Source organism: Mustela erminea, chromosome 21, assembly GCF_009829155.1.
Source record: "Mustela erminea isolate mMusErm1 chromosome 21, mMusErm1.Pri, whole genome shotgun sequence".
Lineage (NCBI taxonomy): Eukaryota > Metazoa > Chordata > Mammalia > Carnivora > Mustelidae > Mustela > Mustela erminea.
The window spans coordinates 34,153,479-34,170,107 of NC_045634.1; the positions used below are offsets into that span (position 1 = coordinate 34,153,479).

At 43.9% G+C, this 16,629-nt stretch overlaps 1 protein-coding gene across 2 annotated transcripts in view; it reads right to left on the reverse strand.

Moving 5' to 3' along the window:
• Positions 1 to 2,549: 2,549 nt before the first annotated feature.
• MCPH1 (microcephalin 1) overlaps positions 2,550 to 16,629 on the reverse strand; it is a 240,832-nt gene continuing 226,752 nt past the window's right edge. Inside the window, exon 11 of one of the 2 annotated variants that reach the window (XM_032328834.1) lies at positions 2,550 to 3,384. In XM_032328834.1, coding sequence (XP_032184725.1) covers positions 3,329 to 3,384 — 56 coding nt within the window. In that variant the 3' untranslated portion in view covers positions 2,550 to 3,328. The remainder of the gene's footprint in view (positions 3,385 to 16,629) is intronic. The other variant, XM_032328832.1, reaches the window with a different exon arrangement.

A 16,629-nucleotide genomic window follows, 5' to 3' on the forward strand; every position in this document is an offset into this window, starting at 1 on the left:
AATAGCATCATATAACATGTAATATTTTGAGTCTGGCTTCTTTCACTTGTTGTGTGTCTTTGGGGATGATCTGTGTTATGGCATGCTGTCTTTAACATGTATGTACACATTTTGCATCTCCATTTTTCAAAGGATGGATTGCCTCCAGTTTGGGGCTGTTGTGAATAATGTTGCTGTGAACACTGGTGTACAACTTCTGGTGTAGACACATTTTCATTTCTCTAAGAGTGAAGTTGCTGGGTCATATGGTAAAGTATGTTTAATTTTCTTTCTTTCTTTCTTTTTTTCTGTAGGTTTAATTTTTAAAAGAAACTGCCAAACAGGTTTCAAAGGGACTGTACCATTTTAGTAGTCACACCAACAGTATACGAGGGTTCTAGTTTCTCCACATACTGGTGTTGCCACAATTCTTAGTTACAGCCATTCCAGAGGGCATGTGGGTATCTCATTGTGCTTTGAGCTTGTTTCTCCAATGACTAATAATGTTGAGCCCCTTTTTGTGTTTATAATCATTTCTGTATGTTCTTGTGTGAAATGCCTTTTTCCATTTTTTATCTTCTTAACGAATAGTTCTTTACACAGTCTAGATAAAATTGCTTTATTAGATATATGGTTTGCATTTTCTTCTAGTCTGTGGCTTGTCTTTTCATTGTCTTATGGTTTCTTCTGAAGAACGAAAAAAAAAGGAACTTTGAGGCCCGATTCATTTGTGAATTGTGCCTTTAGTATCTATTTCATATCTAAGACATCTTTGCCTAACTTAATCTAAGATTTCCTGCTGTGGTTTCTTCTAGGTATTTTATAATATCAGTTTTATGAACATCAGTGGCTCTCAGATGAGAATTTTGCTCTCCGGGGACCATTTGGAACACCAGGAGACCATTTGGATTGTCAGAGCTGGGTGGGGTGTATTACTAGTGTCTAGTAGGTAGAGAAGACCAGTGATGGTGTTAAATGTACTACAGTGCATGGCACAGCCCCCGACAGCAAAGAATGATCTCATCCAGGATGTCAGTGGTGCTGAGGTTGGCAAGCCCTGACCTGGGTTTCTGGTCCATTTTGAGTTAATTTTTGAGTATGGTATGAGGTAAGGATCTACACGTATTTTCTTTTGACTTTGCATGTGAAGGATATAAGTGTATTTTTTCTTCTTGTTTTTCTTTTTCCATGACATTTGTTGTAAGGAATATCCTACTGCATTGCACAGCCTGGCACCTTTGTTGAAAATTAACTGACCATAAATATTAAGATTTATACTTAGATTCTCTATTTTGTTCCCTTGATCTATATTCCACTTTTGTGCCAACACCACACTTCTTGACTGCTTTAATTTTATAGTACATTTTGAAATCCAGCAGAGTCAATCTTCCAACATAGCTTTTTCTAAAAAACTGTTTTGTCTACTAGGGTTTCTTTGCATTTTCATATCAGTTTTTAGCATCAGATTTTCAAATGCAACAAAAGAAAGCCACCTGGGATTTTGATGATTACATTTAATCTATAGATGAATTTGAGGAGAACTGACATCAATATTGAGTCTTCTAATCCAAAAATTTGGCATATTTTGACGTTTTTCTCAGCAGTGATAGGTTTCAGTATACACGTCTTACATTTCCTGAATTTTTTTCCTATTGAATTTTAGTTGCCATAGTAAATGAAATTGTATTCTTAATTCCATTTTTGAATTATGTATTGCAGTGCACAGAAACACAATTCAGTTTTGTATATTGATTATAAATCTTACTTACTTTGCTCATTTATTCCATATTATCTTTGATTCTTTATTATTTTCTACAGGTAGTAGTAACCTTTCAGAATAGTTTTACTTCATTCCAATCTACATGTCTTAATTCCTTTTTCTTGATGCCTTCTCTGGGTGTAATCGGCAGTACAGTCTCACAGAGAAAGCCTGAGAGACACGTACCTTTCAAAATTAAAATATAGAGAGCTCTGAGATACTTCTTAGCTCTGTATTTCAGGTAAGGGATTACCAACCTGTAGCAACTCACTTCTAGGATTATTAGATTGCATGAGGTACCACCTGTACAATGCTTAGTGTAATTCCTGACCCAAATTAGCATCCTCCTAAAATGTTACTTTTTAGAAAGAATCTCAACCAGTCACTGGCAGGCCAGCATTTGGAATCAGAACTTGACACGGACAGTGCAGGCCTAGGTGGTCATCTGTGGCTGATGGGGTAGGGGACAGTCCCTAACATGTCAGCACAATTTTCACTGGCCTCCTGGGAATCTTTGGTGTCGTGGGAGCTCTGCCAAGTACCTGAGCTTCAAGGTAGCCAAGCCCACTGTGGCTGTGGATATCGCGAAACAGGGTTCATAACACGGAAGGAGCAGCAGAGGCCTGCTGAGTTGTACGGAGGCTCCGTTGTTCTTGGGGCTTGAGTAATAGTAGGGGATTGTCGGGGGGGGCATGTATAAGATTAAAACTAAGAGGAAACCCTTTTTTCCCGGCACATTGTTATTTCCTTCTTCAAAGGTTTATCGTGGAAGCGGCTACGCCAGTCTGTGGAGGGACTTGAAGTTTAGCAAGGTCGGGATGACGGCAGAGATGAAGGAGGGCAACACGGGGAGGGGACGGCACCGGCAGGGAGTCTGCGTGGCACCTTCAGCCTTGTGAGCACGCAGCATTTCTCTCCTTTAGAAGGCGACCAGTTAGTGTGTGTGCGATTCAGCCCACTGCCAATTCCTCTGGAGGAACGGCAAGCATTGTGTAGCCAGTGGCGGCCATGGTCTCTCGGTAACTCTCTCCTCACCATAAACTAACCCAGAGAAGCACTAATTACTGCAACGCTCCCACACCTGTCTTTATTAGTTACTTTGAGAAGAATCTCAAGTAGGTAAAAAGGAACCCTAATAACTGATTGATAACCTTCGTGTCTAGGTTATGAAATGTCAGTGAAGATCTTTGAGTCCAAAGATCTTTGAGTCCAACCAGGAAACTTAAGGTGTTCTTTGATCTCAGAAATAAAACAACTTAAAGGATTCCCACTCTTTATTTAACAGTATAGTGCTTCCATGACCAAGGTTCTGTGACCTTTTAATCATGATCATCATTAAAATACTAAGACTGGCATTACATAGAAGAGGCCCAAATAGAGCTGGTCAGTGCTTCTTTAAAGCACACATTCAGTCATCAGAAAGGCAAACGGAGGAGGTTCTTTATATAAAAACCACAAGGCACACAGGTGATGATGTAAAAAGGCATCGCTTCTATGTCCATTCCTTCTCTGAGTGTTTGCTTATGTCAGTGTCCAGAGACAGCTTTGCGAGCTATTGGCAGCAGCCCGTGGTGTTGACTGGTGGCTCCCTCATTGCGGCAACAGGTAGTTGTCAAAGGCACAGACCTTGTGCTGAGTGACCGAATCTAGAGAAAGAGAAAAGCGGGTTAGCATTTACCACGGCCAACCATACAGCAGAATAGCAACCTTGTTATTTACGCAAGGTCCTATTTTAAAATCTTACATGGCTTAGAGCTGCCCTGTCTGTACGTCCACATAGCACATGTGGCTACTTAAAGTAAAATAAATGATTCAGTTCCCGTCACACGAGCACATTTTAAGGGCTCAGTAGGCACATATTCCCATAGATACTGGACATACAGGGTGTTGTCATCATGGCAAGATGCTACGTCAGGGTGGGAAGTTTGCCAGTCTGTGGCATGGAAGACCAGAATTCAAATCTCTGCTGGCTACAGAAAATACTCTCTGGTACAAGGCAAAGTCTGTATAACTATGTAAGTTGTCCATACGGCACAACACATTCTAGGCCGTGTAGCTAGCCTATCTACCTAGCTGAGTCCTTCAGGCAGAGTACAGAGTTAGTAAGCAGTTTCTACTACTCAGGTCTTTATCTTTCCGTTGAAGAAGCTGGACTAGTGAGCTCTGAAGTCCTGTCAGTCTGAAGGCCTGTCATTTCATCAAAGTCACAAGAAGTCCCCTGGTCCAGGATGAGCTACAGATGCAGGAGATCGTGCCACTCCCAGCCCTGCTTGTAGGAGGATGAGAGAGGAGCGCAGTGGGTTGGCAACACTGATGGAATTGCAAATTAAGTCACAGTTAACTTAATAATTACTATTATGGGATGTCCACAGGGATGGACAAATTATATTGAAGGATCTTAAGATGCCACAACGACAAGCGATAGCAGAGAGAAAGTAAAAAAATAGGTTTGTTCTGTGAATACAGGAAGATAGTGGAAGACAAAATGGCACATCTTAGGTGTAGGTCCCGAGAGTGTCCCAGAATTTAGTCGTGGCCTGCCCAGGACAAACGCACCTCCCCACAAAAGGTCTGAGCCAGTGAGCTGCATTTCAGAGGGGAGGGGCACTAACACTTGTTTTATATATTATATACATGATACAACATTAAAATTAATATGCTGACATGACTTTTACAACCATTAGTAGCACTAAGCACAACTATCTACTTCTCTGCACAATGCAGTGAAGTGACAGTGTCATGATTTACGTTTAGTGTTAGTCCTTCATTCGTGGTATGTGTTGGACATATTTTCTCTCTGTCATTCACCTTTTGACTTTTCTTATGCAAAGAAGTTTTTAGGTATGCATTCAGATTATGTAAATCACTTACTGCGTCTGGACTTTGAACCATAGGTAGAAAGCTTTTCCCTTTACCTTGTTTTAAAGCAATTCACTCCTATTTTCTTCCAGGTGGTAAAACTGTGGATTCAATTTTTACACCTAAGGTTTCTGACGGGATGTCATTTTTGAAAGCCAGAAAAGATTGCAAAAAAGATGGCAATCTTGTCTAATTAATCAAAAATCAAATATTACATAATGCCAAATATTTCTTTTAAAAAAAAGGTGACATACTTATAAAAAAATAACACACTAATTCTGATGTTTACATGAAAGAAAAAATACATAGCAAGACAATTTTGAAGAAAGGAATAGTGAGAATTTGATACACTAGATACCAAAACACACTATAAAATTACAGTAGTAAAATAGTATGTAATTCGCACAGAACCAGATAAATGGGTCAATGGGAGAGTCTGGAAACATGGCCTTACATATTTGGGAAATTAACAGACGAGTCAAAGGGCATTCAAAATCAGTGCCGAATGGGTGAGTTACAAACAGATGGTACAATCCCTTCACATCACACAATAAATAAATTACAGATGAATAAGCTATAAACAAGAAAAGAAATGTAAGTATTCATTGAGATAGGAGACTAGTTCTAAAGCTCAGAGGCTAGAGATGACCTTCCTAAGTGAAACCCAAATTCACATGCCTTGGGAAAATGGAATTTGAATCCACAGAGATTAATAATTAAATATTAAAACCTCTGTAACACAGAATACACAATAAACAGAATTAAAGATGGGGCAGCTGAGAGAATTTTACGCTGAGAACCCAAGATTAGGGACCATATTTTAGAAGGATTCTGTAGAACAGTGTGAAAAACAGCCTAATTTCCAAGTAGGCCAGGGACAAGGACAGGCCATCCATGAAACCTAGATCCCCTCTCTAAGACAGGCCTACACATCTGTAACTTAGTAGCTGGGGAACAACAAATTAAGTAACGTGATCTATTCGTCCAATTCGTCAGGTCGCCAAATAATGAAAATATGGGTCATGTCCGATACTGGTGAGGGCGTGGGGAAACAGGGACATCCATATGCCGTAAAATACTCGCACAACCGAGCGTTGTGTCAAGACTGAGAGTACACAGTAGCCGGGGCACCGCGACGCCAGAGACGAATCTGCTTCGCAGAAATTCTCACGCCTGGGATTGCCCTCGAATAATCATAGCTCAAAAGGATCTCTTAAAATTGAATTCAAATTGTTCCAGCTAGATCCTACAAAGTCCATAATAGCAGAAACCGTGGAAATCACCTCAAACGTCCAGCCACGAGCGCATGGCATCATCACACTCCCGCCAAGGGCTCAGAACGAGGTGGCTGTTTCTGTGTTAAAATGGAAGCTCTCCTGTGAGGGCGCCTGGGTGGCTCAGTGGATTAAAATGGAAGCTCTCCTAGACAGGGTCCAACAAAAACTCCAGGAGTATGGGAGCCTCCGTCTCTCAGAAAACCCTCGAACAATACATTGGTTTATAAACATTTATTTCTACATAACTATGTTTTTGAAAAATTAAAACCACTCTTCCATCTTTACGGTAGTTGAAGGGAGGGTGGTTAAGGTTTGGGGACTTTATGTATTTCTCTGTTTGAGTTCTTGGACCTGGAATCAAACGTCACTGCACACGTCCCTGCGGGCAGCCGTCCATTCATTCATTCGTTGGCTGGTGGATGAGAGAGGCTGACTGGTTAACTTAGATAAAATAGAAGAGAATCCTAAATGTGACTTCACAACTTAGTCTGTGGCCGACCCCCTCTTGCTGAGGTGGGCTCTATGCCGGCACCCCGTAAGGAATTATCCCACGGGCTCGGGAGAAACCGTACTGAGGTGCGTGTAGTGCTGGGCCTGTGCGTGTGCTGAGCAAACCCGGGCGTTGGAAGAGCTCCTGACCGTAGGCCGTGTCCGGGGAGCCCCTCATGTCTCCAGGTCCCCAAACATGTACACACACACGTGAAAAACGACTTCTGTCCAAGTTCATTTGTCATCTGAGGACAGCCACATTCCCAAAATTCCAACGTCACATCATACGCATCCTCCGCAAACACCCCATAAAATGGGACCAGCAGGACGGATGTCCGAGGAACGCCGGTCCTGCCCAGTGGAAAGAGAGACAAACAGTACACAAGCAGCTCCCGTGAAATTTAAACTGGGAAAAAAAAAAAAAAAAAGTTTGTCTTATTTTAACAAGGTTAGTTAGCAGGTCTTGGCGCACATTTACACACGAGTCACTTTACTGGCTGCACTTCGTGTGGCCTGAGGATTGGGATGGTGAAGGAACGTGCTATTTTGTGGATAGTGCGGCGGGCGGCTCAGTTTATTGAACTGACGCTCCCGTTGCCGACAGCTAATGGCACTGTGTGTGGAGAGAGCTACAACTCTCAGGACCCCACTGGGAGCTTTATCTTCGCTTATCACAAGCAGCGGACGACAACTCTAGGGCTGAAACAGGAGCAGCCACGCGGCCAGACACTCGGCTGTGGGATCGGCTCTCCCGCTCTGTAGGAGTCACCCGGCCTCTGGGAACACTAGGACAGGGGCTTGACACTGAAGGCATCCTTAGCAGGGGGCCCAGCCGGTCACAAATGATCCCAAAGTCCTCTCTCTGAATGAGCCTGCGACTGCCCTTCCCAGAATTGTCATCTGCGGATCTCACGTCCCTCTGGAACCACACGGAACCAGACTTCCCGCCTCTTCCGCGTGGCAGTCCTGCAGGCTCTGCGCTGGATGCTGCGCGAGCCCCTGTTCCTTCAGGGCTTCGACGGATCCTGATCGCTGGGACCATCCGCCTTCTCTCCGATGCTCACATTCAAGTCTGGGAGTTGTCCTCCACTCCTCTGGCCTGGTAACCACGTGCTGTCTATCAGCTAGGCCAGCTGGCTCTAGGATTTCTATTAGAAGTCTGGCAGCTTCACACCTTCCCCCACTGTCACCCCCTGGTCGTGACCACCCACCATCATTTATCACTGGGACCAGGGCAAGGGTCTAAAACTGCTCTCTCTGCTTCTGCTTAAAGATATATATTCTCCCACTTAAAATCCTTTGGCAGCTTCCATTTCTAGTCAGAACAAAACTAAAGGTGTCACCATGGCTCAAAAGGGCCTTGAGTGGTCCAGCCTCTGGCCACTTCTCCAGCTTCATTTCTCATCACTTCTTCAGATAGTCCAGGGCCCCTGCTGCCTCTCTACATTGGTCCTAGCTGTTCCCTTAGCCTAAAAGGCCAGTCGCTTAGACCGACAGGAGCCCACGCTTGTGTTCCTCATTGGGGTCTCAGCTAGAATACAGCTCTTCTGCAAGGAGCCAACCTCTCCATCCCTGTAACGACCCACGCCCTGTTTCCTGATCACCAACAGGATTTCAAAAACACATTGAAACGTGTTAATGAAGACAGACAATATTTGTCTTCATTAGAATCTAAGTCCCACAGGGACAAGCTCCGTGTCTGCCTTGTCAATTCCTATTCCAGTAATGCCCACATGATGCTGGGGGCCCAAGACGGAACCCGAATGAATGAGTGAATGACCTGACATCATGTGTATTTAAAGGAAACTGCTCAGTCTAAAATAATGGGGAGTTTTTCCATCTGCTCTGATACTAGGCTGGACACATTCATATACTGAAAACTTTTCCAAGAGCACGCCAAGAATGGGGCTGGTGTCACAGACAGGATCGTCTGCTAGCTTATGCCTAGTATACTAGCGGTCACCTCTCACCCAAGAAATGTGAGAGAAACGATATTATTGGGGGATAACCTTGAATTCACTAGTTTTTCTATTATGTTTTATAGTCATTTACTACTGGATATAGCAATGCTCCTGGTTTTACCAAGTGAATCTAATAGACTAATCTTGCTGAATCAGTTTTAACTGTTTCTTAGTTGTCCTAGATTTTTCTGTGTTAAGCAGCTGTTTCATACGCAAATATGAGGATTTGTCTCTTTCTTTATAATTCTTACATTTCCTTTGTGTGTCTCCTCTTATCCCTTGGGTTAGGAACTCTCGATCTCTGTTGAAAGAGTAAGAGTAGTCATATGTATTTTGTACTTGCTTAAACCTCAAACTAAGGTTTTCATTAGTAAATAAAAGATATACTGTAGGTTTTCTATAGCTATGTTACCACATTAAGTTCTCTTTTATTCCTAGTTAATGAAGAGTCTTTATCACGACCAGATACTGGAATTTTCTTTTTAACATCTGAGAAAATTAGTGGATCAGAAAAAAAAAGAAGATTTAATGACATCTATCTTTACATTCTTGGGCTAAACTCTACTTGATTGCATGTTTCTTAACACATTGCTAAATTTAATGTGCAAAATATTTTATCTTGGAATTCTATATCCATATAAATTTAAGTAGTATTAGTTCAAGACCATGCTAGCCTTATAAAATGAGATGAATAGCTTCCCCCTTTAGTTTTCTCTGCAGTAATTTGTAGTGTTTGGTCTTACCTGTCCTAGACAGTTTTAACAGTATCTTGAAAATATTTTCTATAGTAATACAAACATGACACACAATTTACCATTTTGTCCATTTTTCAGTTAAGAATAGTCGTGATGCTATGTGACCATTACCACTATTCATTTCCAGAACTGTCTCATAATCCCAAATACAATCTCCACAGTCATTAAATAATCACTCAGCAGTGTAATTCCCACCTCCTCCTAGACCCTGGCAACCTGTATAAGCTCCGTCTCTATGGACTGGTCTGTTCTGGGTTAATTCATGTAAATGGAATCATATAATATTCACCCTTTTGTGGCTGGCTAATTTCACTTAACATGTTTTTCGTGTTTATTCACTTTGTAGCATGTATCAGAATATCTTTCCTTTTTATGGTTGAACGATTCACCACTGTATGTATAGACCACATTTTGTTCCGCCGATGGACGTTTGAGTCGCTTCCACATTCTGGCTATTGTAAACAGTGCTGTTATGAACACACGTATGCAAATATTTGTTCAGTTCTTTGAGATATATAACTGCAAGTAAAATCACTGGGTCACAAGGTAGTTCTGTTTAATTTTTTGAGGAACAACTGTTAACTGTGTCCTACCCTGGCTTCTCTAATATCCTCAACAGTGCTTTTCTGTTTTTATGGTAGCCATCCTTACGGGTCTCAAGTGGTACCTGATGGTGATTTTAATCTGCATTTTCCTAATGATTTGATGATGAGCATATTTTCACATGCTTATTGACCATTTGTATATCTCCTCTGGAGAAATGTCTAGTCAAGTCTTGGACCTGTTTTTTAATCAGGTCTTGTGTTGTTGTTGTTGAGCTGTATTAATTCTTTCTATTTTTTAGATATCGACCCTTACTTTAGCAAACATTCTCTCTCATTCCATCATAGGCTGGCTTTTCACTCGGTTGATTGTGTCCCATGATGGATGAAAGGTTGTCTTTTTGTTTTTCTTGTTGGGATTTGTTACCTATTTTTGTGTTTGTTTCCTACTTTGCAGCTTTTAAAAGTAGTTTCTACCTTTTTTCCTGCACATATTATTCGAGACGAGTGAGCAAGTCAGTTTCGTTGGTATTTCCCAAGCAGGTTAGAACAAAATAAGGGCTGCATTCCAGGAGAGGAAACCGAGATGGTGGGGCACAAGTAGGAGTCACACAGCTTCCCGACTGCCCTGAACATGGCTTGGCTTGATTGGCCTTTGTCCTGATTGCTAAACCTTTGGTTGCTGCGCAGCGCTCCCACAGACTTGGTTTAGACGGTCAGCTCTGGCTGGGGGCTTTCTGGGGTTTCTGTGGGGAAGAAGGAAGCCTGGATCTTTTCAGTCTACCATTTTGCGGATGTCACTCCGGGCAGGTGTCTTTTTTTGACGGAGGGTAAGAGGCATACATTTATCATTCAGTTTTTTAAATGGTTGAAATTGTTCAGGTTTTCTATGTCTTGAGTTTATTCTGATAATTTTTTTCCTAGAAGTTGTCCATCTTATTTTCAAAATGGCTGGTATGAATTTATTCAGCGTGCTGTCCTGATTTCTAAATATCCTTACTGTCTCTGTGGTGGCCGCCCCAGTTCAGTTCATAGAATGTTCACGGGAACCTTTTCTCTTCCTCTTGATGCTGCTAGGATTTTTGACTACCGATGGTTTTTTCCCCCCAAAGAGCTCTTTCATCTCTCAAAAACCTCTTTTTGCCTTGATTTTGTTAATATTTGATACATTTTTATTACTCATTTCCTCCAACATTCTTCTGTATTTATTGCTATGTAGTGGTTCATCCTCAAGTACCAAAACTTAAGAAAAATAAGATCTTCATCCACGTATTTTTTCTCCTCCTGCAAACTGGGAACCGCTTCTTGTCACTTCACGCAGAGGCTGGCTCCTTCAGCTTCGGTGTCCGCATGCACCACCCGAGTGCCTCTGTTATGGCTGCGCAGAGATGCCACTTACTGGGAGTGGCATTAAAATCTTACTTTTTACAAAGGAAGAGTCTGAATGGAGATGCAGGTGCCTAGGAACGCTGGATCTGTAATTCACCAAGTGGCTCTGGCAGAGAAATTCAGATCCCTTCATTTGATAAAGGCACAGGTCTCTACTGTGACCTCAGAACTAGTTTCCCGCAGCGTTCCTCCACTGCGGTGGGTGTTCATAAAGCAGCCCACCCTGGGAGGCTTGAACAATAGGAATTATGATCTCATAGCTTGGGGAGGCCAGGAGCCCAAGCACAAGGTGCCAGCAGATCTGGTTTGTCCTGAGGCCTCTCTCCATGGCTTGCAGACGCTGTCTTCTCTGTTCTCACATGGCCTTCCCTCTGTGTACACATTGCTGGTGTCTCTTGTGTTCTCACAAGGATACCAGTCCAAGATCAGGGATCCCCCACGATGATACTGTTTAATCACCTCTTGAGGGGCCAGGACCTCCAAACACAGTCACATGCCAAGGTCCTGGGGTCAGGACATCAGCATTCAGATCTGGGGGCACAATTCAGTCCATAACAAAAAGCACATCGCTTTCAGTTCTGTGGCGCTCAGTACTAACTGCCTAACGTGCAACACTGAAAAACTCCCCATACTTCACAGACACACAAAAACCCCTTGTAAAGAGTGTTACTACACTAGGTCTGGAAGCAAAGAGCCTAAGCTGCTGGCCATGTCCCACGCAGGGGCTGAGCTCTGGGATTTCTTTATGGCCATTAACCCCCAGCCCCCAAGGCGGGCTGGAGTTCCCACTCGAGCACGCACCTCTGCACAGGGGAGCACCCACAAACCTGTGCCCAAGACAATCCTGTGAGCCTGTCAAAACCCGAATGCCCAGCGTGGCCGCCACGGGGCCAATGGGACTCCCCAAACCCAGGACGGCATTTCTGGTGGTGGATATATAATGTCGCCGTGGTCACACTATTTCCCGTTCTGAGTTGAATACGCAGCTGACTGTCATCTTCTACTTTGTTTTTTGTTTTTAAGTGAGGCTTGAAAACTGCCCTGGCTTGTAAGGTGTAGGGGAGGGTCTTTTATTTTCCACTTCCCTTGTCAAGATGCTTCTTCACTTCTATATCACCCATGAGGCTCACATCTGGTGACTAGAGGTCAGTTGGCATAAATATAACAGAGAAGCTGAGTGAGACAGGTTAGGAAAGTTCAAAGGTCACCATCTACGAACGCTAGTTGACCAGTGAATACAATTAAGGGGAAATCTACTTTCGGAGCACACGCTTCCCCTTACCTCTCCAAGTTAATGCTTCCTATTTCAGCAGCTGGCAGTTAATTTTTGAAAAAAAGGTGTGTGTATGTATATATATATATTTTTAAGTCATATTTATATTTTTAAAACGTAAACACATGAGATGCCAAAATCACAGAATTCCACCGGTTTTATTCCCATTCCTGTCTATCCTGGTAGATGTCCTCCATTTGAGAGCAACTCAAAATGTAAATAATTCATCATGTCGTCTGTGATTGCGTTTTAAGAATCTGCCGCCACTTTCTGACTAGTTGCTGAGCTTCTGGGGGAGGATGGTGTCCGGCAGTATCCTGAGGAGGGGGCAGGCTGGGGGCAGACCTGCCCCAGGTTCTTCCCTTTCTCCTCCTCAGCATGAGGACTCACTGCCTGTGGCTTGTCCCTTCTCTGCAGTAAACATGTGGACGGAAAGGATGTCAAGGAACCCGACATCATCTGCTTAATCACGCACCCCAAGGGCAGAGGCCCCCTGAGCGGTCTTGCTTTCAGAAAATGCCACATTGGAGAGCTTTTTCCTAGGCCCTGTTGTGTGGTCAGCCTTCCAGGGAAACAATGACCTAGGCCAGCCTGCAAAAGCCTAGCCACATGCTATCAGAGATCTTTTTCCTGAAAACATTGACATGGGGAGACCGTCAAATCAAATGCCTTTTATAAGTTATAAGGAAATCATGCAGAGGCTAATTTTTTTCCCCCTTTGGCAACGCTGTGGAGCACATTACATTATGTTCCCACAATAGCATAAAATGTATGTCTTATCACTTGAACATAGCCCAGACAATAAAAGGGCGCCCGAGACTGGAAATATGTCTTCTGTGAAAGGCCAAACTAGCCGTCAGTGATAACACCAATGTGGGGGGTGGGGAGAGTGAAGACAGGGCTAGACGGGGCTACAGCGCAAAAATCTGCAAACTGGTGACAAAGGCTCTGGGGTTTCGGGGCTCCCCACTTCTCTCCAGCCCCTCCCTGAAGACGCCAGTCGAGTCACTGGGGACTCTCTTCTCTTACTGTCTTGGTATGTTCGATGGGAATTCTGTTCTAGGGGTGTGCTGGGGAAAGTGAAATTACTGGAACTTGCTTCCATTCCAATGTCAGGTAAAGGTGACATTTTGTTTCCTGGTGCCGGGAATTTGGTTTTTGTTTTCCTGTTTATTTTCATAGATATTCAAGTGCCCACAAGTATTTTCTCTCTCAAAAATCCCCATTTCTCCTTCTGGTGCAATGATTCATCGAGAATCTTGGCCTAAGTATACTGCTGTTTCAGGGAAAATGGGCTCTGGGGAATGAATTGGGAACATAATCGTGACCGTTCCAATGGCCTCGTTATAAGGCAACCCAGCATGAAGGAGCCTCTCCACGGAGCAGATGAGTAAGACAGGGCTTAAATTTCACATGGTGAGCCCTGTTTGGAGAGTTCATAAATTCACACCATTCTATGCCAGCAGTACAAGGCAGCAGCCAGGAGGGTCAGCTGGCCGAATGCTCCTTGTCACCCCTGACCAGTGTCCCCCAAAGAAAAAGCTGGAGGTTAGAAGAAAGTCGTATGCTGGAAGAATCATTTAAGAGTTCTGTGGGGTTTTTTTTTTTTTTTTTCACATAAATGTTGGGTCAGATGGTGAAGGGATAAAAAGCTTATCTGAAGGAATGAAGTGTGAGGATGTTGGAGATCTTAGGGAAAGAGGTTTTTTTTTTTAGTGATGATCATCTTTCTTTCTGCCAAAAAACAAAAACAAAACAAAAAAAACTTCTCAGAGGTTTCTAATGGCTAAAAAAAAAAATCTGTTTGTCCATCCCCTGTGACTTCATTGTATCTGCATAAACAAAGATCCCATAAAACATAGGAATAAATATAAAGGTACTAAAAAAAACCCTTGGAACCTTTTATTTTGGAAAGCAAATGACAAATCTGAAACTGGATACAACAAGCTACTTTTTAAGACTTTTAAATACTTGATTCAAACTACTCTTAAGTCTCAGGGTGACTTAACTCTTACACGCTGATCTAGTTGGAACAAATTTAGAGTATCGCTTTTCATAATTTGTCACAAAATAACTTTCTTTTAAATCGATGCCTAAACATGGTTTTCATTTTAACTTATAAGGGATTTGATTCCAAATTTTAATTGCACAACATTTTGGGAATAAAATATTGTCTAGACATGCTCCCTGTAGAGGCTCAAGGGAAGGAGAAGTCTCCAGAAGAGAAAATGTTGCTGTGCCAGTGGATACGGTCACCCAGGATCATGGCCTGTGCCCACTGTGGCTGTGAGGTACCACCGCGGGAAGTCAGTGAGGCGGGGGTGATCACCCTGTGTAACAGAGGAGTACATCAGATGCGGCGAGAAGAGGTGGTTTGCCTCTGCCCCCACTCGCAGAGCAAGCCAGTGGCACAGCCCTGATGGGAAAGTACACACAATGCTCAGGACCCTGTGTTTAGTGGGTCTATGCATAGATGCAGAGACATATAAATGAAATCTCCATTATTGGCACAAAGCTGGAGCTATTGTATTGTCACTCGATTCAAAAAGAGAAGAGTATAAACTCATAAACATGTGAAAAATGCATGTTGTAATACCCAAGTCACCAGAGGCGCCCTGGTGCGGACAGAGGCAGCGGCCAGAGAGTCGGGGGACTCACCTAAGGGGTGAGGATTTCACCAAGCCGAGAGCCAAGGATTCCAGAACACACAATACCCGGAAGTTGCCAAGGGCACACGCAGATGGTGTAATCAATGACAAATCAGAAACAGGACATGAATTATGGGAGAGGAAAGAAACCCGGGCCTGCAGCCCCAGCTCTGAAACCCAGAGAATTCCACAGGGCGTTGTGAAAGTTAAGCCCTGGGGTCAAGCAGGTAGAGATTTGCCTCCTAAAAACCCCCTCGCAGGACAGCGGAGTGGCAAAACAACGGGAGGAACTGGGCCGGCGGCTGAACTGTGCATGATCTGCGCACAAAAGCCTCGGACAGCAGGAAGGGGCGACAGAGTTCCCCAACCTGGAAATAATAATCGTGCGGGCCTCGACGCTGGCCCCGTGCACGGTACACAGTTTGCAGATGCTGTGAAGATTAGTTGTTGATATGCACTGTTGATATCAATCGTGTGCACAGTTCCGTTAGCCAAATGAGACATTTTTTATAAAGCAAAATTCTGGTTTCCAGTTGGTGTCATTTTGATACATGTGCTTTTCTTAAAAAAAAAAAAAAAAAGAACCTGTTTCAGAACATAGGATGTTTTGAAGGTTATATTCTTGGCATTTAGAAAAGAGTAAACAGCCTCTTGGCTTTTGGACTGTAGCTAAAATCATAGATTTTTTTTTTAAATTTGTTTCCAGGCAGAAGATAAATTACTTTGCACCAGAGAGTAAAAAATTACTCTTGATGGCCATACTTTTAAAATCTATCAAAGGGTGACCATCAATCATTTAAAAGATATTCGTCAAATGTCTGTTTGGTACACCCAAGCAGCTTGGACACAGGATCTACTTATCTGTTACAATATTGTCGGGAAGGGGTGAGAGAAGCCAGAAGTTTGGGACTTAGAGACAAGGGGAGGCAAACAGGAGGCAGACTCTGAACAGGGAAGCGGGAGGGAGAGAATGCGCTTCTGGAATCTCCGGGAGCCAGGGAGAGATCTCGGCTACGGGTGCTGACACGGAAGGAACTCAGTAAGCGAGGATGAAGAAAAGGTTTCAGAAGAACCCAATTCGGATTCCAGCCTCCAGGCTGCAAGAGAGTGAGTCCTTGTTTAAGGCCCCGGTCTGCGGGACTCGGAAGGACACCCCTGGCACACTATCACCTTCATGAAACACGGGCCAAGAACGTTCATCCCGAAGCGGGTCCCCGAGTGCACCCGCCACGTCCAGCACGATCACCGCATGCCTGCCGCCTGCACCCCCGCCCTGCCGGCTGTCCTCGCTGCCTGCGGATCCCACATCGCAGTCTCGCTTAGCCTACTCCTCCCGGAGACCCCCACGGCTCGCCCGGGCCTGGGGTCACAGACAAGCGCACCTGGCACCACACGGTCCGCCTCCTGGAAAGCAGAGCCCAGCTGGTGCCAGCGCTTGCCCCTGGGAATCGAGGGAAGCGTCGGGCATGCTCCATGCCGCCATCGATGCTAGTTTGTACATGACGTTCAGGTCCGATTGTTTTTTTTTTTTTTTTTTTTTAAATATGTAGCTTCTCTCGCACGGAAGAGCACCTTTCTGAGCACACAAATGAGTGCCAGGAGCGGTGCACGGGAGAAAGGGGCGGGAGACCAGGGGGCGGGTCCCAGCGGCCGGGCGCGGGCCCTCTGCCCTGAAAACAGAGCGAGCCAGGCACCCGG